The sequence below is a fragment of the Pristiophorus japonicus genome, chromosome 16 (genome assembly GCF_044704955.1).
Source record: "Pristiophorus japonicus isolate sPriJap1 chromosome 16, sPriJap1.hap1, whole genome shotgun sequence".
Lineage (NCBI taxonomy): Eukaryota > Metazoa > Chordata > Chondrichthyes > Pristiophoridae > Pristiophorus > Pristiophorus japonicus.
The window spans coordinates 100,430,598-100,453,053 of NC_091992.1; the positions used below are offsets into that span (position 1 = coordinate 100,430,598).

Genomic DNA, 22,456 nt, shown 5'->3' on the forward strand with positions numbered 1-22,456 from the left:
AGCCCATTCCAGGCATCCAGTGTCATCAGTGACCAGTCCTAAGCTAGGTGTAGCACAGTAGGAGGTAGAATAAAATTCCCTTTATTCTGCCCAATTATAGAAACATAGAAACATAGAAAATAGGTGCAGGAGTAGGCCATTCAAGCCTGCACCACTGTTCAATAAGAAGATTCACCTCAGTACCCCTTTCCTGCTTTCTCTCCATACCCCTTGCTCCCTTTAGCCGTAAGGGCCATATCTAACTCCCTCTTGAATATATCCAATAAACTGGCATCAACAACTCTCTGCGGTAGGGAATTCCACAGGTTAACAACTCTCTGAGTGAAGAAATTTCTCCTCATCTCAGTCCTAAATGACTTACCCCTTATCCTTAGACTGTGTCCCCTGGTTCTGGACTTCCCCAACATCGGGAACATTCTTCCTGCATCTAACCTGTCCAGTCCCGTCAGAATTTTATATGTTTCTATGAGATCCCCTCTCATCCTTCTAAACTCCAGTGAATAAAGGCCCAGTCGATCTAGTCTCTCCTCATATGCCAGTCCAGCCAGCCCGGGAATCAGTCTGGTGAACCTTCGCTGCACTCCCTCAATAGCAATAACTTCCTTCCTCAGATTAGGAGACCAAAACTGAACACAATATTCCAGGTGAGGCCTCACCAAGGCCCTGTACAACTGCAGTAAGACATCCCTGTTCCTATACTCAAAACACCTCGCTATGAAAGCCATTTGCCTTCTTCACCGCCTGCTGTACCTGCATGCCAACTTTCAATGACTGATGTACCATGACACCCAGGTCTCGTTGCACCTCCCCTTTTCCTAATCTGCCGCCATTCAGATAATATTCTGCCTTCGTGTTTTTGCCCCCAAAGTGGATAACCTCACATTTATCCACATTGTACTGCATCTGCCATGCATTTGCCCACTCACCTAACCAGTTCAAGTCACCCTGCAGTCTCTTAGCATCCTCCTCACAGCTCACACCGCCACCCAGCTTAGTGTCATCTGCAAACTTGGAGATATTACACTCAATTCCTTCATCTAAATCACTAATGTATATTGTAAATAGCTGGGGTCCCAGCACTGAGCCCCACTAGTCACTGCCTGCCATTCTGAAAAGGACATGTTTATCCCAACTCTCTGCTTCCTGTCTGCCAACCAGTTTTCTATCCACATCAGTACATTACCCCCAATACCATGTGCTTTAATTTTGCACACTATTCTCTTATGTGGGACCTTGTCAAAAGCCTTTTGAAAGTCCAAATACGCCACATCCACTGGTTCCCCCTTGTCTGCTCTACTAGTTACATCCTCAAAAAATTCCAGAAGATTTTTCAAGCATGATTTCCCTTTCATAAATCCATGCTGACTTGAACCAATCCTGTCACTGCTTTCCAAATGCACTGTTATTTCATCTTTAATAATTGATTCCAACATTTTCCCCATCACTGATGTTAGGCTAACCGGTCTATAATTACCCGTTTTCTCTCTCCCTCCTTTTTTAAAAAGTGGTGTTACATTTGCTACCCTCTAGTCCATAGGAAATGATTCAGAGTCGATAGACTGTTGGAAAATGATCTCCAATGCATCCACCATTTCTAGGGCCATTTCCTTAAATGCTCTGGGATGCAGACTATCAGGCCCTGGGGATTTATCGGCTTTCAATCCCATCAATTTCCCTAACACAATTTCCCACCTAATAAAGGATATCCTTCAGTTCCTCCTTCTCACTGGACCCTCGGTCCCCTAGTACTTCCGGAAGGTTATTTGTGTCTTCCTTCGTGAAGACAGAATCAAAGTATTTGTTTAACTGGTCTGCCATTTATTTGTTCCCCATTATAAATTCACCTGAATCTGACTGTAAGGGACCTACATTCGTCTTTACTAATCTTTTTCTCTTCACATATCTATAGAAGCTTTTGCAGTCAGTTTTTATGTTCCCGGCAAGCTTCCTCTCATACTCTATTTCCCCCCTCCTAATTAAACCCTTTGTCCTCCTCTGCTGAATTCTAAATTTCTCCCAGTCCTCAGGTTTGCTGCTTTTGCTGTCCAATTTATATGCCTATTCCTTGGATTTAACACTATCCTTAATTTCCCTTGTTAGCCACGGTTGAGCCACCTTCCCCATTTTATTTTTTACTCCAGACAGCGATGTACAATTGTTGAAGTTCATCCATGTGATCTTTAAATGTCTGCCATTGCCTATCCACCGTCAACCCTTTAAGTATCATTTGCCAGTCTATCCTAGCCAATTCACGTCTCATACCATCGAAGTTACCTTTCCTTAAGTTCAGGACCCTAGTCTCTGAATTAACTGTCTCACTCTCCATGTTAATAAAGAATTCTATCATATTATGTTCACTCTTCCCCAAGGGGCCTCATACAACAAAATTGCTAATTAGTCCTTTCTCATTACACATCACCCAATTATGTACCCAAGCCCTAATCTTAGAAATATATCTACAATACCAGTGCAACATTTTTCCATTTCTCAGACCAGTCATTTTGTGGTCTTGGAGTAAAATTGTCGATGGGGTTGCAAATAAGGGAAGTTCTGTGCTGTGAGGCCATCACCATTCAGAATTAAAGCTCCTTAAAGGCAGCTGCCAGAAAAGCAAGACTGGGTTGCCTTTGAACCGAATGTTGAAAAGCCTGCATCTAATCCACTGCACCACCTCATCTTATTACATGATGTTCTTGAAAGCCAACCCAAAGCAGTGGGTGTTGGAGCAAGCACACTAAAGTCACTGTCACCAGAGATATTTTGTACTGTACATATCTACTTATGGCAGAGCCAAGTGATCCCACAACAAATGGTTCTGATCAAAGCTCTGCAGTCCTGCCACATCCAGTCATGAATAGTGGTGGACAATTAAACAACTAACGGGAGGAGGAGGCTCCATGAACATCCTCATCCTCAATGATGGTGGAGCCCAGCACGAGTGCAAAAGACAGGGCCCGAAGTGTTTGCAACCACCTTCACCCATCAGAACATAATAGGAGCAGGAATAGGCCATTCAGCCCCTTGAGCCTGCTTCGCCATTCAATACGATCATAACTGATCTTCTACCTCAACTTCACTTTTCTGCACTATAGCCATATTCAAAAATCTATTGATCTCTGTCTTGAATATACTCAGCGATTGAAAAGTGCCGAGTGGATGATCCTCCTCCGGAGTTCCCCACCATCACAGAAGTCAGTCTTCAGTCAATTTGATTCACTTCACATGCAATCAAGAAATTGCTGAACGCAGTTGATACAGCAAAGGCTATGGGCCCAACATCACAGCTATCGTGCTGAAGATGTGCTCCAGAACTAGCCGCACCTCTAGTCAAGGTCTTCTAGTACGACAGTACTGGCATTTACCCAATAATGTGGAAACTGCCCAGGTATGTCCTGCCCACAAAAAGCAGGACAAATCCAATCCGGCCAACTACCGCCCCATCAGTCTACTCTCAATCATCAGCAAAGTGATGGAAGGTGACATCGACAGTGCTATCAAGCAGCACTTACTCACGAATAACCTGCTCACCGATGCCCAGTTTGGGTTCTGTCATGACCACTCGGCTCCAGATCTCATTGCAGTCTTGGTCCAAGCATGGACAAAAGAGCTGAATTCCAGAGGTGAGGTGAGGTGAGAGTGACTGCCCTTGACATCAAGGCAAAATTTGACCGAGTGTGGCTTCAAGTAACCCTGGTAAAATTGGAGTCAATGGGAATCAGGGGGGAAATCTCTCCATTGGTTGGAGTCATACCTAGCACAAAGATGGTTGAGAGAGGCCAATCATCTCAGCCCCAGGACATTGCTGCAGGTGTTTCTCAGGGCAGTGTCCTTGGCCCAACCATCTTCAGCTGCTGCATCAATGACATCTCCTCCATCATGAGGTCAGAGGTGAGAATGTTCGCTGATGATTGCAGTGTTCAGTTCCATTTGCAACTCCTCAGATAATGGAGCATTCATTCCATGCCTGCCTGCAGCAAGACCTAGATGATATTCAGGCTTGAGCTGATAAGAGACAAGTAACATTTGCACCACACAGTGCCAAGCAATGACTATCTCCAACAAGAGTCTAACCACCACCCCTTTACATTCAATGGCATTACCATCACCAAATTCTCCACCACCAACATCCTGGGGGTCACCATTGGCCAGAAACTTAGCTGGACCATCCACATAAATACTATGGCTACAAGAGCACAGCAGAGGCTGGGTATTCTGCAGTGAGTGTCTCACCTCCTGACTCCCCAAAGCCTTTCCGCCAACTACAAGGCACAAGTCAGGAGTGTGATGCACTCCACTTGTCCGGATGAGTGCAGTTCCAACAACACAAGAAGCTCAACACCATTCGGGACAAAGCAGCCAACTTGATTGGCATCCCATCCACCACCTTAAACATTCACTCCCTCTATCACTGACGTAACGTGGCTTGCATTGTCTACTGTCTTACGGTGTACTGCAGCAACTCGCCAATGCTTCTTAGAGCACCTCTCAAAATTCGCAACCTCTACCACTTAGAAGACAAGGGCAGGAGGAGCATGGGAACACCTTTACCTGCGAGTTTCCCTCCATGTTACATACCATCCTGACATGGAAATATAAAGCCATTGCTTCATCATCGCTGGCTCAAAATCTTGGAACTCCCTCCCGAACAGCATTGTGAGAGCACCTTCACCACACAGACTGCAGTGGTTGAAGAAGGTGGCTCACCACCACCTTTTCTAGGGTAATTAGGTATGGCCAATAAATGCTGGCCTTGCCAGCAACACTCCTATCCAAGGGACGGGTAACAAGAAAATATAGGGGAGCAACCAGACCTCTATGATGAAAAGATAAATGGGCATCATAGCCTTCATGATAAAGGAGCCAAGAATGTCCATTTCGGTTTGTATTAATTGATACTATTTTACATCAGCTTACTTATATCAGGCATGTTAAAATATTGCTACTACTGAACTTTCTCATTCAGCAATTACAAGTAAATAAAAAACAAATATTTGATTTATCATGTTGTAGCAACACATGCACAAACTGCCGTTGAGTTTACAGAACTTTACAGTGTTCACAATAACATTTGACATGGGGGTACATACAGTTACAGTTCCCATAGTAACATCTAGTTTCAAAGAAATACCTATGATATGTTTAGGTGTCTCATTCAATTTCTTGATATTAGCACTGATATAAATTTCAAACTTCTGAAGCTCAATTTAAGGGTCAACAAAATGTTATAGAATTATTACATTCATTACAGTGGGATATACAGAATGAAGTACAATGTTGATTTATTTTGCGGGGGTGGATGGTTGGTCTGATAAATTCCTTATTTTTAACCCAGTGCTAAATTAGTTATTTCACTTATAATTAAAGATTACACTGTTGATTACAAGATCAAATAGGTATGTTCCTTGATCAAATTAGCAGCAATGTATTGTAACGTGAAATAAATTATGAAAGTTTAATGATTGATATCGAATTGCAAAGTTGTCCATTTCTTCTTCTAGGATATGTATAATCATTCCTGCCATCTGTTTCTCAATGCCAATTTTATTTACGTATAAAGCATTATTTGATTGTTATAGTGATATTGATATTGGGAAGTTATGCGATAGGAAATGGAAAAGAGGCCATTGAAGAATTCACTGAAGTGCTGTTTCCAATACCTACCATGAAAGAGCACCAGCTTTAAGACACGAGGTCTTTCAAAAAGGCCCTGTTTGAGGAAAAGTGAATGTTTGAGTTGGAGAAGATGAAAGCAGACAACAGTTGTCCTTTAGAAAGATTAACCTTCTTCATTATACAATAGAAATTTCTATAGTCACTCGGAGCTGCTCAAACAAAGGGTAATTGAACCATTACACATTTTTGTACCATTTAGTTAAAACTAAATGTGTTTGTTATTTTAGTGTGTAAAGTCCTTAGGCACCATTTAAAAGTGTTTGATAGCAGAGTTATGAGACTACATTCAATTAAGTCAGCAGACTATTGCTTTTAGGTTAATTGTTAAACTTCAGAAATGCATCTTTACAATCGACAGATTACAGAAAAGGTCCTCTACAGAAACCCACAGGACTGTTAAGTAAGAAAGCTTGTTTTAAAAAATGAAAACAGCAGTATAACTAAAATTTCCACTAACTGAGCTATCCAGCATAGAGATGCATGAGACATAGTGGACTCAACTGTGAACTTAACATTTGAACAGAGGTAGCCTTGTAGGTTCTCAATAGTGAAGTGCTCTCTGTGTGCAAGAACAGATGTATGAAAAGCACCAGTTACAGAACTGCAGTTTGTCAACAGAGATGGCAAACAAGTATTTTTTACATGCACATTTCCCTTCATACTTTCAAGGTTAAGCATCAATTCAGTTTAGTCCTAGAGAATTCACCCCTCTCGAAACCATATAGAACATTAAAATAAAATAGAATAGTATAATCTACAAGAAGGAGTTCTAATGATGAGGAGTATCTGAAGAATCTCCAAAGTACTATTCTTACATCACTGAAGGACTTCATTTGTTCATCTGAGAAAACAATTGAGTTTACGAGTTAATTATAGCCTTGTTATGGCTATATTCATTTGGAAGCAAGCACAAAGAATGGAAACATTCATCAAGTGGCTCTGAACACAAGCATATCTCTTAAATATATCCGAAGAAGAAGAAAATCCTGGATAATTACATATATTTCAAGTCTATATTCCTTGCAATGACAAAAGGTTACATTTTAATATGTCAGTGGCTGAAGATTTGTGGCCTAAATTGCACCGTTATTAGTACACAGAGTACCAATGTTCCCTGGGGAAATTCCGAAGCCTAAATTGGGATTCCAAAAATCTCATAGTTCAGCACCAGGTGGCCTACCACTTGATGTCTACGCTATTTGACATTTCACTCAATGCGTGGTACTGTCTGTGCAGGACCTCTTGAACTTTGGTGGAATTTCTTCCCTCCAACCATTCCTGGTAGAGCATTTGCACATGCATGTTGGTCTCTGGGAGTCGGACAGGCAGACTGGTGTACATTTCCTCCATTTGATGCAGCAAATCCTTATCCATTTTTCTATCCTCAGTCATTGCTTGACCTTTTCCATTGAGGCATCCTATCAAACCAACCAAAAAAAAAGTGAATGAAATAACCAGAGAACCTACATTCAGGTTTTAACACATGCATTCCACGTCACAACCGAATTTCTTCAAGTTCAGCTCAGTCTGTGTAATTACTTAACTCACGTGGGCAGAGACTTTTTGGAATATTAGTTGTTCTCCAGTGCTGTTGCACACAGTGAGTCAAGATTAAGCGCAGCATTCAGAGAGGATGAGGTGGTGAAAGGAAGGAGAGAAGGGAGAGAGAGAAACAAGAAGAGGAGAGAGAGAGAGAGAGAGAGAGAGAAAGAGAAAGAGAGAGAGAGAGAGAGAGAGAGGGGGAGAAGGAAGCAATGGCAGGGAAATTCCCTCAACTCGACAAGGGTAGGCCGAGCTGGGAAAATCACTTCCACTTGAGCCTATGAAATGATGTGGTCAGTGGTGCTGAACCGACATTGGATCACGGACATCAGTGAGAAGAACATTTTGAGAGAACCACTGAGATGAACATTTATTTATCGCATCAATTAGTTTAGGTTCAAACAACAAATGCCTTTCATCTTCATCATTACCGTATGTGCTAAGGCCAAACAGGTTCACTTGCTGTCACCCAGTGGCTTCATATAGGAGTTGCAGATTGATGCATTTAAAAAAATACTGAACCAGTATTGAATTTGGAATTAACATTAGCCGAACAGTGTACATTGCGTAAATGAGTATCACAACACTACCTGCAGGCCAAACAAGTACAACCCTTAGATATTGACACTTTTTAAATCGATTTGATCGCAGATAGAGCTAGTATAGGTGCTTTCAACGAGGCTGAAATATTGCAGCTCACTCAAATTTTAATGTATAATGGATTGGACAAGCTTGGCAAAAGTTTTAAACAGCTTTTTAATTGCATTTTAAGAAAATTATAGGATATTTATGAAGTGGCTTGGAATTGGGCACCAAAACAAAAAAGAAAAAGAAACAGGGATAAAAAGCTCAGTAATTAAGCATATTCAAGACAGAGAACGATAGATTTTTGGATATTAGGGGAATCAAGGGATATGGGGATAGTGCAGGAAAGTGGAGTTGAGGTAAAAGATCAGCCATGATCTTATTGAATGGCGGAGCAGGTTCGAGGGGCCAAATGGCCTACTCCTATTTCTTATGTGGTTATAAAAAGCCTGCACTAATATTAAAAGCCACACAGCAAAACGTGAACTCCACATCAGAAAATCACAAAGCATGCACTACAATAAAAATCATATTGCAAGTTACATTTACTTTACTTCCATCTAAATAGCTATTTTATACTTTTTAAATGAGCTGTCTCCATAGGTGAAATGATTCTGGGAGGTGGAGAGCTTTTCCAGTAAGATGACCAGCACAAAAGGAAGAGGAAAGGTTGCCAACTGGATCCAATTTGCCGACTCTAATTATTTGTCAGCTTCGCTCTGAAATTTTTCCCCCCATTCCCATGAGTTCAACAGCTGAGAATCCTGAATAGTGGAAGGTGAACATAAGCTGGTACATTGGAATCTTTCCTCAGCATTCCGTGCCTTTTCCCAGGGAGGGAAAACATGTTGGAAACCAGTGACTGATGTCACTGCGCCATTGCATTGAATGGTTGAAAGTAGAAATGCGTTACCTCCTGGACACGCAAGAACTTCAACGAAGTTATAAGGAAACTTTCCTTTCTTCAGTTTGTAAACCATATTTTGAATATTCCTGAATCCGTAGGTAGCTGCAAATCGCAAAACAATCTCACCATCTTTTTCCAATGTAACCTCTTGAAAGTCTTTATTCCTAAACAGAAGCATGCAGAATAAAGAAAGCCATTCAGTATTCAGGAGCTGCCCTACTATGCAAAAGCAGATTAAAAGAGCACAGATTAACAGGTGTAAATGTACTTGAAGTTTATGAAAGTTGGTTCAAATACAGCAGTTTTTAAAAATATACATATCTACATCTTGCCGTTATAATTAGATGCATTGTTGTCTTTAAATTTTGTAGTGTTTTTTAAAAAAAAAAGTACTCTAGGAAAATACTCGAGAAAATGTTCCAAGAAGGTGTTGGTGGCAGGGAGCCTCCATTGCTGCCAGTGTTTAATGTAAAAATATGGGTGCACTGGGCCACGATTTTCTGATGTGTGTTGGCAGCGAGCAAGGTTTCCTTTAACCAGCATGTACTCAGAATTTTAGGCCAGTGAGGCTGGATTTTGGCAGGTCCCACCCGCAGGGTGCGGGAGGACGCGGGAAATCTGGAAGTTTGGGTTTCTCAGGATGCTGTGGTAACTCCACGGCGTGTGCGTGACGTAAAGGGTGGGTTCCCCGCCTGGAAGTCAGCCTGATTGACAGTCGTGCAGGGAACTTGGAGAAAGTGGTCACAGCAGCAGAATAGTGCTGGACCCAGGATAAGAACATAAGGAATAGGAGCAAGAGTAGGCCATTCGGCCCCTCGAGCCTGCTCCGTCATTTAATAAGTTCATGGTTCATCTGATCATGGACTCAGCTCCACTTCCCTGCCCGCTCCCCATAATCCTTTATTCCCTTATTGCTCAAGCATCTGTCTATCTCCACCTTAAATATATTCAATGACCCAGCCTCCACAACTCTCTGGAGCAGAAAATTCTACAGATTTACAACCCTCAGAAGAAATTCCTCCTCATCTCAGTTTTAAATGGGCGGCCCCTTATTCTGAGACTATGTCCCCTAGATTTAGATCCCCCTATGAATGGAAATATCCTCTCTGCATCCACCTTGATTAGCCCCCGTATTATCTTATAGGTTTCGATAAAATCACCTCTCATTCTCCTGAATTCCAATGAATACAGGCCCAACCTATCTTGGATGGTGGGTGATGGGGGGTGATCACCGACCCCTGGGGGTGGTAATGAGCTAAAGTCGCGATCCCTGGGGGTGGGGGGATCCCAGGAGGGGTATCCAACCCTGAAGGTGTGGGGGTCCAAACCCCAACCCCGCGGAGGGCCAGGCTGATGGTGGAGAGCTTGCGGGGGGGGGGGGGGGGGGGGAGGGGCAGGGAGGAAGCACTCCTGCTCCTCCCAGCCCTCAAGTGGTGAGACGGGTATTGCAAGGCATGACGGGGGCTTGCCTCGTTGCAGCCACAGAGAATCCCAAGCCCCGGAATTCCTGGCCGCCTGCAGTAAAACCTGCAAAGTAGAGGTTTCAGGCCTCATTATAATATTCAAAATGCCAACCCGCCTCCTGGCAGCGGGTTGGCAGACCGCCTCACCCCCCCCCACCTGAGTAAAAGTTGAAAGTGGGCAGGTTGGGATCAGGATTCACATTATTACAAATTTCACTCCCCCTTCCCAACCCTCCCATTCTTACCTCTGAAAATTACGGCCATGGCCTTTCACATCTAGAATACAGTCAAGAATAATTACATGCCCTATAGGGCCCGTGTTTAGGTAGTCTTACTCCAGTTCGTAGTGGACACAAGTGCATGGCTCAAAGCCACCCAAATGTGGCAATCTCACAAAGCGAGCATAAAGACAGCAGAAATGGAGAAGTGGAAACATTTACATTGGTACAGAGAGCTGATTCTCTGAGACTTGATAACTTTGGTGAACCATTAAATGAAAGCAATCGAACACTTTCTGGAAAATTACAACAAACCGACCATTTCAGGAAGTTTCTGAACTTACCTGAGTGTCTTGTAGGTGATTTCTTTTACCGCAACTCCAAAGATTTCCTTAGCAGCATATTTAAAAATGTGTTCGAGGAAGCCATCAGATCCTCTCCCAGCATGCCTTGCAATACCCGCATCACCAATTTTGTCAAAGCTTCACCAGAAAAAAATATTTTAAAAAATGAATAAGGAAGCCAATGTTTCTTAGAAACAGTAATATCAAAACTCTCATATCTAAAAAGTAAAGTTAAAATGGCGATCTTACATATTGTCTGAAGCTGCAGGCTCCACATTTGTCAACAGGAGACCTTTGTGTTCCATCATCTGTGCTATTTCACCTGAAACAATATTAAGGTATATTGAGTTATTTTTCAGCAAGTGCATTTAGACAATTTGATAAAAAACACACTTGCAAAAAGGAAATTTTGACAAAACATTCCAATTTCTATTTCCGATAAAAGAAATAAACCCAGCTCTGCCTTTAGTGGTTTGTAAGTGCAATAAAAAGCCAATCTGTCTGAAACCTCGATTTCCCTCTACATAATTTTAGAATGGCACACAACGATGTTGGCATGCATTTCCTGTTCTTTACACCACATTTCCTCTCGATCACAGCATACTTCTGTCACAACTAATCAGCTCAATATATCTCAGAACGCAGGCAATCGTTTGTGTCACACTAATAGCTGATTTGCAGATGCTTCAATTTTGAAATACAGAATATAAATAAAAAGAATTGCAAACTACTTTTAAAACAATTTCTTCAGCGAAAACCTACAGGTTTTGTGAGTAGTTAAAATAATTTATCTGCACTCTTCTGTTGCCATCAGAAAGCACAATGGGATCGACACCACTGTTGACACACGTTTCTTGCTCTGACCTCGAGGCTGACACCCACCCAACGTTCCAGCTGAATGTGCTTTTAATTCCCTCTGATCTCTCACTTGATTCTCATTGCCCAACTAGACCTCTTAAGAGTCTTATGCCTTCTATGTCATCTACTGACACAGCCTTTCACCCAACTGTGCTCCGAATCCCAACTGTGGCCTTCAAAATAAACTCACCATTTCCCAACATTCCTCAAAACTCATTCACTATTATTTTCGTTTTTGCAATTGCACATACCGGCACTGTGCTTTATTTATCAAACTCCCACATTCTCTCTTCAGCAGTCCTGCCAATTGCTTTCCACACATCAACCTAACTTCCACCTTTATTACCACTGTGCCTCCACACTTACTTTAATTATATTTTTCTAGAAGCTTCTCATTTCCAAGCAATTTCACTCGTGTAGTTCTTGATTCCATCTCTTGTTATCGAACACAAGAACATAAGAAATAGGAGCAGGAGTAGGCCATACAGCTCCATTTAATGCGATCATGGCTGATACGATCATGGACTCAGCTCCACTTCCCTGCCCGCTCCCCATAACCCTTTACTCCCTTATCACTCAAAAATCTGTCTATCTCCACCTTAAAATTATTCAGTGATCCAGCCTCCACAGCTCTCTGGGGCAGAGAATCCCACAGATTTACAACCCTCAGAGAAAAAAATTCTTCCTCATCTCAGTTTTAAATGGGCAGCCCCTTATACTGAGACTATGCCCCCTAGTTTTAGTTTCCCCTGAGTGGAAATATCCTCTCTGCATCCGCCTTGTCAAGCCCCCTCATTATCTTAGATGTTTCAATAAGATCACCCCTCATTCTTCTGAACTTCAATGAGTGTCGGCCCAACCTACTCAATCTAGCTTCATAAGTCAACTCCCTAATCTCCGGAATCAACCGAGTGAACCTTCTTGGAACAGCTTCCAATGCAAATATATCATTCCTTAAATACAGAGACCAAAACTGTACCAGTACTCTAGGTGTGGCCTCACCAATACCCTGTACAGTTATAGCAGGACTTCTCTGCTTGTATACTTCATCCCCCCTGCAATAAAGGCCAACTTTTCATTTGCCTTCCTGATTACTTGCTGTACCTGCATACTAACTTTGTCTTTCATGCACAAGGACCCCCAAGTCCTTCTGTACTGCAGCACTTTGCAATTTTTCTCCATTTAAATCATAATTTGCTTTTCTATTTTTTCTGCCAAAGTGAATAACCTCACATTTTCCCACATTATACTCCATCTGCCAAATTTTTGCACACTCACTTAGCCTGTCTATATCCCTTTGCAGATTTCTTATGTCCTCCTCACAATTTGCTATCCCACCCATCTTTCTATCATCAGCGATCTTGCTACATTACATCTCGGTCCCTTCATCCAAGTCATTAATATAGATTGTAAATGGTTGGTGTCCCAGCACTGATCCCTGCGGAACCCCTAGTTACTGTTTGCCAATCGGAAAATGGCCCATTTATCCCGATTCTCTTTTCTGTTAGTTAGCCAATCCTTTATCCATGCTAATATATTACCCCCAACCCAGTGAACTTTTATCTTGTACATTACAGTATATACCTCTACAATAGTATAAAAGCTTTATATATGTACACACATTATCAAATTTCTGTTACACTTGGGGGGGGGGGGGGGGCGGCAGAGAAGAAAGGTGGGGGGTGAGTGCAAAAGAAACAAAGGAAGCCATTTGGAATTCCCCAGGAAAATACCAGAATCAGAATATCTTTAGCCTCTTAATTGATCTTACCAATTACACTTAATTACAGCCTGAATACTCATTAAACTCAGAATAAAGTCCCTCAATGTTTACTTAACAGCAATTATACCATGTGATAGTAAAGGGACAGGCTAAATTGCATATAGCCCACCCGAGGTAAGGGTATCACGTGTTACATGATACAATGCTCCATAGTTTATAAATGTGTAGCTTCGGATTTATTGTGAACAATGCCACAGGAGATTTACTAGTTTTTAAAAATATTTTTTTCACATTAACTGAAACAGTCAACAAATTGGGGTAAAGAGTACTCCAAGAAACCAGAATGTTCATGTTTCTAATCATTGTGCCTTGCTACTTCATTTTAAATCATGCGTCTGAAGATACACTCTAATAAATACTTATTGTGCCATGATTTGCTGTAGCGGCGCATCTAACAGTATCTGCCGTTAGTTAAACCAACTCTTGCATGTTTAGGATTTTACACCTTTTGCGTGGCAAGTTGCTGAAAGTGCAAGCTGCTAATGTCGCAGCGAGGGAAACGGCATCTGGCACCTTAGTGAATGGGGCAAGCAACTGTGTATCTCCTTAACCAATCAGATTAAAGGATTGTGAAATAAAGCAAGAAAGGCCGTAAAAGGAAGTATAAATTAGAGTGGGTGAATTTAATGTCAAATCAGGTACAGAAAGTGAAATAAAGAAAGAGATGGAAAGATAAAGAGAAAGAGAAAGAGAAAAAGAGAAAGAGAAAGAGAAAGAGAAAGAGAAAGAGAAAGAGAAAAAGAGAAAGAGAAAGAGAAAGAAAAAGAAAGAGAGAAAAAGAGAGAAAAAAAGAGAAAAGAAAAACGCTGTACATGTGCAGCATCCAGAATCCGGAACCCTCGGGAACGAGGGCGTTACAGATTCCACCTTTTTCCGGACTTTGGAACGTCTTTCTGATTTCAGGAATCTGGAAACACCCGAGTCCGGGGGGGTGTGTGCGCTGAGGAGCTGTTTGAGCGGGGCCCCGCCGCTGAAGTGTTCGGGCGGGGTCCTGGCGCGGAGGAGCTGGTGTTTGGCTGGGCCCTGTCGCGGAGGTGGTGTTCGGGCGGGCTGGCAAGGAGGCCCCGAGGTAAGGGCAGTGGCAGCTTGGCGAGGCCAGAGGTCAGGCAGCGGCAAGACCTCGAGGTCGGCAGGGTCCGGATTCCAGACCATTTTACAGATACTGGAACTCCAGATTTTGGATGCTACACCTGTAATAGAAGTTAAATGTCGATGCCAGAGAGGGTGACTGGCAGTCATAAATTCTGATCATGTCATTAAAAGGGTACTTAAGACTGAAATGGACAAGACTTATTAACTTTCTGTGACGAGTTTGGGTCGTATCTACCGTGCAAATACAGCAACTTCTCGCCATTCAATGACTTTCACAGACAGTGAGATGCCGGTTTCGCAAATCTAGCAGCAGTGCAGCACATCTTGTACGCCCACTTTTGGACTCCTGCATTGAACTGCACATCTGCCCTCGCCTGAAGTTGCTGTTGCATTTGCAAATAAGTAACGGCGAGTGCCATGAGGTTCACTGTTATTTTGGCAGCAAATTCTGGCCATTAAAGACATAACTATTGATGTTTCATATATTTTCACCAGCTCCTCAAATCAATTCTTGGCAGATTTTATCTTTGCAAAGCAAAACCAAATTTTATTCTATTAATTTTCTGAAGTAAAAATGTGATCAGATTGAAGACAAGTTTGATATATTTAATTTGGAACACCGGTTAAAAATACCTGTAATATAATTTGATTCCATCCATTTGAAAGAGCTTTCTTTCATTTTGAAATGAAAACTAAAGAAGCAACTTTTCTCCCTACTTTAGGTTACTCCATACCACACATCATTTTTTAGCCAAGAGACCAGAGAGCGCTTGCACCTTGTTTGGCGATCTCTGCCAACCTGCTCTGTATCGTGGCTGTGACAAAGTGAGCCTGTGGATGAAGCATGTCAGCTTAGCTCTACTTCACCTCTGCATGCTCAATTCAAGATCAGGACCTTAACGCCGGTTGAAATTGCACATTTCAAAGATATTCTTTGATAGAATCTGCGCTGCATCTCCAAGGTCAATATATCCTCCCTGAGATGCAGTGCCCAGAACTGAATGCAGTACTCTAAACACAGTCTAACAGAGCTTTATATTATTATGGCATAACTTCCACCCCTTTTTTATTCCAGCCCTCATGAGATGGAGGGTAATATTTTGTTAGGCTTTTTAACCTTTTTTTGTATCTCACTTATGGCATAACTTCCACCCCTTTTTTATTCCAGCCCTCATGAGATGGAGGGTAATATTTTGTTAGGCTTTTTAACCTTTTTTTGTATCTCACTGTAAAGTCCTTACTCTAGAGTATGAAACCACAGGAGGCACATTCTGGGGACAAGGTCACTCTGTGACCTTAACTCTTTATTCACAGGACTCCAAAGACGATGACCCTGCGTGGGACCTCCCTTTTTATACCTGTGTGATCAGGTAAGGAGCGTCTCCCACAAGTTCACCCCTTGTGGTCAAGGTGTGCATCTAGGTTGAGTGTATACAGTAATACAGTGGTGTTACATTGTGGTTACGTACATGACATCCACTAGTTTTGTGATTTATGTACAAGGACCCCTACATTTCTCTGCTGCTCCACAGGTCCTAGCTTCTCATCATTTAGAAATTACTCTGATCATTGATAAAACACTTCCAAAAATCTAAAAAAATAAAGTAACAAAATACTATAGATGCTGAAAATCCAAAACAAACAGAAAATAGTGGAAACATGCAGCAAATCAGTAAGCATCTATAAAAAAAGGGAAAATTAACATTTCAGGTATAACCCTTTTATTATTTAACCATCTCTTGTTCTTCACTTAACCACATTACATCTCATTCTTTTTCATGTGTATGTGTTCACCCAATTTCCCATGATCTGTCCTTTCTTAGAACTTTTATTCTGTAATATTTTCCAGTTCTGACAATGGGTTATACCTGAAACTTCAAAAAATCTATTGTGGTAATGTTACCTGAAGTTAATACACAGTCAACACCCTGTATCTTGTATACACTGCTGTAAAAGTCTCCTCCAAGTGCCTCCAATTTTTTATCGTAACAAGGTGTTATGACTACATGGAAGATCTTCTCAGGGGAGAGATGCTAAAAAAAAGAACCAAGAGTCAAAATAAGAGTGCATAAACTACTAACACATTGAATGCTGAAATATCCTTATAGTTCTTAAATATTTGTAGGACACATGTGGAATTATTTGTCTCAACACTGTACATAGGCTGAGCTTCAAGTAATAAAACGCACATATTCCAAGCACTGGATGCAATTTTTCATCATTTACAACCTGTAATAATTTCTGCCCCTGGGTATTCTGATTTAAGGTATATTTTAGAATTAGAAGAAAGAAAAATTATTCTGAAAGAAACTTATTAAAATGCTCACAAATGCTGTGTGTTTACAACATCCTCACATCTACCAAAAATGTAAACCATTTCCTTTGGGTTTTGATTGCATTAGATACCCTTAAATTTTGGGGCTATAAACTTGCGGTTTAAAAATATGCCTACTTCTCCTTGAAATATTAATAACGATTGGTACATAAAGAAGTGCTGTGTATATTGAAAGAAATAAGAATATGCTGATTGGTCAACATTGCACTGTTCAACACATTGAAATTATCCATCCTTTTGATAATTAATTCAGTGTTCAATTGTCAAAACAGTAAGCCATTATAGTTTTAACCTCTGCCTTTTCTCAGCAGAGTTCTTTGGATGAAATCATTCATCTTGTGGAAAGTACCTCTGTTATGTCCTTCAGCCCATAATGATTGTTACAAATAGATTGCCATATGTGAGAGCACAACAGAGTGCCATTAGCAATGCAAGTGATGAAAGTCGTTAGTCTTGTTCATAATACTCTTGGATGTCAGAAGGTGTACAGCGATGAGTAGTTCGATGAAGGAACGGTAAGGCATTTTCGTGACTCACATTGAACATCAAAAGTGACTCACTGAAAGCAGTGACGTGTTGACAAACAGTGTGATTCGATGCCAGCAATGTTCCACCAACAGTTATGAAGTGACTAAGATCAATCTGTGTGTGTGTGTGTGTTTTTTTTTTTAAGCATTTGTCGAATGAGGGATGTTGGCCAGGACTACAGGAGAACTCTAATCCATAATCTAAAATGACATTGAATGTCCTGGAGCTGTGGTCAAGGTTGACATATTAAATGGTGACACTGTCACTTATTTACCTGCTTTTTGGCAAAATAGTCCTTTATCAGAGACCCCATGACTTGCTGTGGGGATTTAGCAGTGCAGATGTGTGGAAGTACAAGGCTACCAAGGGCTTTTTCAGCATAACGAATCCAGCCTGCAAAAGATCAGCGTTAAACTTTTTAAATCAATACAAGAGCTTGTTGCACCAATTCCCTGTAACACAATAATGACTGCAGCATTCTGAGACTATAGTAGCGGGCTCTTTCATTGCTAGTTAGAGTATAGTTTTATACTAGCTACTGACATGGGTTATATTGTTGCATGCCATCACATGCCAAGTATTACTTTCCTGCAGTTAACTAACCTGCCTATTTTAATTGCAGTAAATTTAGATTGGAACCACTGGGAAAGTTGGGAGCTATATAGAAACTCCTCCTCCTCCCCAGTTTTTTTGGTATGCGTTATGTCTCCTTCTCCTTCAGAATGATAATGGTTGGGATTGTCTACTGCTTCACAAGACAGCCATGAACCACCAACACCGGTATTTAAACCTCCATGTCGGCTTCAGGAGAAAATGGAGACGCAATTTAAAAATTCCAATTCACATTGCTACCCGTCTTCTTTTAGTTTCAATGGCACATTTTAGAAATGTTATTTACTGAGCTCCAGGCACCAATACCTCACCATTGCCACTTTGTTGGTAAGCTTGATCTCAGGAGGGTTCCATTTCATTCAAAATTATCCCCACTCAAACTCTTTATAGAAAGCAAATAAAAATTGCATTTGTATAGCGAATTTCACTTCTCAGGGTGCCAGTGAGTGTCCTTTGAAGTACAGTCACTGTTATGTAGACAAAATAGCAGCCAATTTGCACTCAAACAGCAATGAGATAAAATTGTAGCGAAGGTCTTCTTTTGGTTGTGTCGGATGAGTACAAGTATTGGCCAGGGCACTGGTAATACTCCTGCTCTTCCTCAAATAATGCCACACGATCTTTTATGTCTATCTCAACAGGTGGATGGGTCTTTGGTTTAACGTTTTATCCAAAAGACAGTGACTCAAACACTCCAGGAGGTCCTCAATACCGCACAACAGCATCAGGATATGTGCTCAGGTCCTGAAGTGGGGCTCGGACGTGAGGATGACTGAGCCAGTGTGTATGGAGTTGTGCCTCTGCACAGTAAACCTATTGCAAACTCCTTCATTAGTCTAGAATTTTAAAGCAGATATCTTGAACATTCTCTTTGAATTGCTCCATCTGTTTTTTTCCTCCAATCAATACAATTTAATTTTAGTGATTTGGAACACGGAGAAATGCAGACTGTATATGGTACTTCATCAGGAGTTCAATCGGCACTCTTCTTCTCTAGATTTCTATTAAAGAATGAAATGGATGCAAATCTTTATTTTCTAAACAGCCGCTCGCTGACACCAAACCCACAACCTCCACGACCAAGGACAAGGGCAGCAGGTGCATGGAAGCACCATGTTCCCCTCCAAGTCACACACCATCCTAACTTGGACATATATCACTGTTCCTTCATCGTGGCTGGGTCAAAATCCTAAAACTTCCTACCCAACAGCAATGCGGGAGTGCTTTCACCAACAGACTGCAGCGGTTCAAGGCGGCGGCTCACCATCACCTTCGAGCGCAATTCAGTTTGGGCCTTGAGAAGGTGATGGTGAGCCGCCTTCTTGAAAGTTAAGTGAGGCTATTAATATTAATAGTACTCCCTGTTACGGAGAGATTTCCGGGGTCAAAATCCCAAACAGCACTGAGGGAGTACTTTCACCACATGGATTGCAACGGTTCAAGACGGCGGCTCACCACCACCTTCTCAAGGGCAATTAGGGATGGACAATAAATGCTGGCCTTGCCAGTGACACCCACATCCCAAGACCAAATAAAAAAAAAAATCAGAATAGTGTGGCATATGTTTATTTTTCACAAGGAGGAATTGAAGTTGGAGGAATTGAAGTTGAAGGAATTGAATTGAAGTGGATTACTATGAGATTCGATTATAACCATGTCTCTGTACTTCCTGTCTGTAAAATAAACCAATTTAACGATTCGTATCTTGTCATCTTACTAAAGTGTTTTGAGTCCACCCAAGCACAGGCGAGGGCACATGAATGACACAACATACAGTGCAGATCGCAAGAAGATATTTTGTTATATCTCTCAGTTATGTTATCAATCAGGCATTGGGCAGTAAAGGTACACTTCTGAATGTACGATGTTTGGACGATTTACGGAAGTAAACAGAAATGCTGAATCACAGAATATTTAAGGCAGACCTGTCTGCAAATATTAATGATGAATATAATCTCAATATATTGAATTTATAACATCACTCCTTTATACAATGATGAATTTGTGCAAAGTCTGTAAAGTGGAACAAAAAATTAAATTTTCATTATAGAATCCATCTTAGCTTGGTATTTTTTTCTAATTGGTAGGAGATGTATTTAACGTTAATCTGCTTTTAAGTATCCTCTCTCACTAGGGAGCTACTCTGCTAATGTCCATGATAATATTGGCTATCTCATATTAAGACCAAGGTATACTGCGATGCTAAGTGATACCTTATGTACCTACTCACTGATGGTTTCTGTCAGATGAGGGAGTTCGAAGAAAGGTGATCGTAATTGTAAGTTGCCTATCAGGTAGGGGATTTCTTCCAAAGTATCAATTTTGGGATTGGAGGCAGAGGGCTTAACTTTAAAGTGTGCACACACACCCCTTCATCAGAAAGTAATTGAAGACAAACAACTTCACAAGAATTTGGTGCCACATAGAACTTCAACATTGACGTATCTAATCTATAATCAGGCTAATGGCGATTGCAAATTAGGATCTTAACACAAACGGCTTATGTTTAATCACAGATAAAGTACAGGAACAATAGTGATACTGGTGACAGAGCATTCCGTGTGGTCAGATCCCACCAATTTTAACACAAGGTCAATTTACTTCTTATTTTTCTTTCACTTGTAGTCACTTGCAAACATTGCATGACAGGAAACACAATGATTATCATTTGACTCACAATTGCATAATACTTGGTTGATCAACAGGGTCACTATCATAGTTCTACAGATACAATCAGCATTTCTGCCGCGTCATAGTTCAGTAGTACAAAGTCATGCAGGAATGAGGAAACAAAAAACCCCCACTGATAATAGTTTAAATCGGTTCTTCAATTTAGTTTATTTTAACTTTATATGAAGGGCATATAATAGTTATTCTATAGGAGATTGTTTATTTTTCAGTATGTCCCCTCCCTCAAGCTCTTCGTCGGGAATGTCCAGCTCTTTCTGTCTAAGAGTAGATTAGTAACACTTTTTGCTTGATCCAGTATTTATATTGTTTAAGACAGGATCCCTCAATTTAAATCGACAAGCTACAAGACGCATGTCGAATCAGGCAGGGAATGCAACCAGGGTTTTCTGGATCAAAGCCAACATGTGATATTTGGTTTCTCAGTAAATTTAATTCTAACTCTCATTAAATGCACGCCAAGTCTGAGTATTTAAACTGGTCTTTTGAAAACTCTTTCAGGCTCATCACCACCTTCTGAAGGGCAATTATGGATGGGCAATAAATGCTGGTCTTGACAGCGATGCCCACATCCCATGAACGAATAAAAGAATGCATGCCATAGAGTGTAAAACAGAATACCAGGATGACAGAGAATAATTATGGAGACTTGAGAAATTGGCACTATTCAGAGAAAGATATGAGACTTAAAAGTATTTAAAAACGCTGAAGGGTTTTAACAAGAGATTATTTCCTCTGTTTCAAGAGGCATTGATGAGGGGGTCATCAATTTAAAATTGCCAAGAAGAGAATGAAAGGGGCTTGGATAAATTTCTTTATGCAGGGAGTTATTAAGAGCATGAAATACTTTGCCACAGGAAGTCACTGAAATAGAGACCACTGCACGTTGAAGATTAGATAAACATTTGAAAGGGAAAAATACAGGGCTATGGAAGAGAGCAGGGTAGTGAGACTAGTTTTGGATTGCTGTGGGAAAGAGCTGGCAGACAGACATGATGGGCCGAATGGGCTCTTGCTATGCTACAAGTTTCTATTGTGTTCGTTTGATATTTGTGGAATATGGTAATAATTCTGCTTTCTCAATGTATTCTCCTAATGACTTGATTCTGCATATTTTGGTGATGGTATATAGCTGAAATGAAAAATGCGTGAGTGTATTAACTTTATAAAATGAACTATCAAATTCTAAACGCAGCTTCTCTGAATGTTCTCAACATACATTAAACAAAAATTAATCAAGTTACATCAATCTTTATGTCCAAATTCTGGGCCTGTGTTTTTCAATGATGGAGTGTGGGGAGGGCTGGGCGAGGAAAGAGAACACATAGAAATGAGATTGCTGACCATTGTACCACACTGGTGGCATCAACAAAATGGCAACAAAAAAGGTTACGATAGGAATCACAATGAGTATACATTCATGACAGTGGATGTCACTATCCCCCCCTCTCTATCCTGCAGTGTGCTGCGGCCCGGCCCGGAAATTGGCGCAGTCCTGGCCTGCAAGACCATCAGCAGGCCGGGGTCATTGGAGGGAGCAGCGTGCAATGGCATACCACTGCAGGGAGCAGCGCGCAATGGCATACCACTGCAGGGAGCAGCGCATGCTGCTGCAGGAGGACAACGGCTGCGAAGCCAGGTCGCTGATTGCAGTGCGGGCCAGCACAGCAGGAGGGGCGAAGGAGTGGCAAGAGTCCATAGAGAGAAGTGACCGGGGCCCAGGAGAGACGTGAATCTGGGCCCCACAAGAGGCAAGGGCCCAGGGGCAGTACGGGCCAGCCCACACTGTAATATGTGCGCACGCTTGGTCTGTGCAGCAGAGCTGGTC

General features: G+C 41.4%; 1 protein-coding gene across 3 annotated transcripts in view; it reads right to left on the reverse strand.

Moving 5' to 3' along the window:
- Positions 1-4,977: 4,977 nt before the first annotated feature.
- Positions 4,978-22,456, reverse strand: part of narf (nuclear prelamin A recognition factor) — a 29,805-nt gene continuing 12,326 nt past the window's right edge. For 2 of the 3 annotated variants that reach the window (XM_070858188.1, XM_070858186.1), the window contains 6 exons: positions 17,603-17,721; positions 16,369-16,498; positions 10,982-11,054; positions 10,733-10,870; positions 8,714-8,871; positions 4,978-7,091 (listed from right to left, as the gene is read on the reverse strand). In XM_070858188.1, the coding sequence (XP_070714289.1) occupies positions 6,850-7,091; positions 8,714-8,871; positions 10,733-10,870; positions 10,982-11,054; positions 16,369-16,498; positions 17,603-17,721 (860 nt within the window). In that variant the 3' untranslated portion in view covers positions 4,978-6,849. The remainder of the gene's footprint in view (positions 7,092-8,713; positions 8,872-10,732; positions 10,871-10,981; positions 11,055-16,368; positions 16,499-17,602; positions 17,722-22,456) is intronic. The other variant, XM_070858187.1, reaches the window with a different exon arrangement.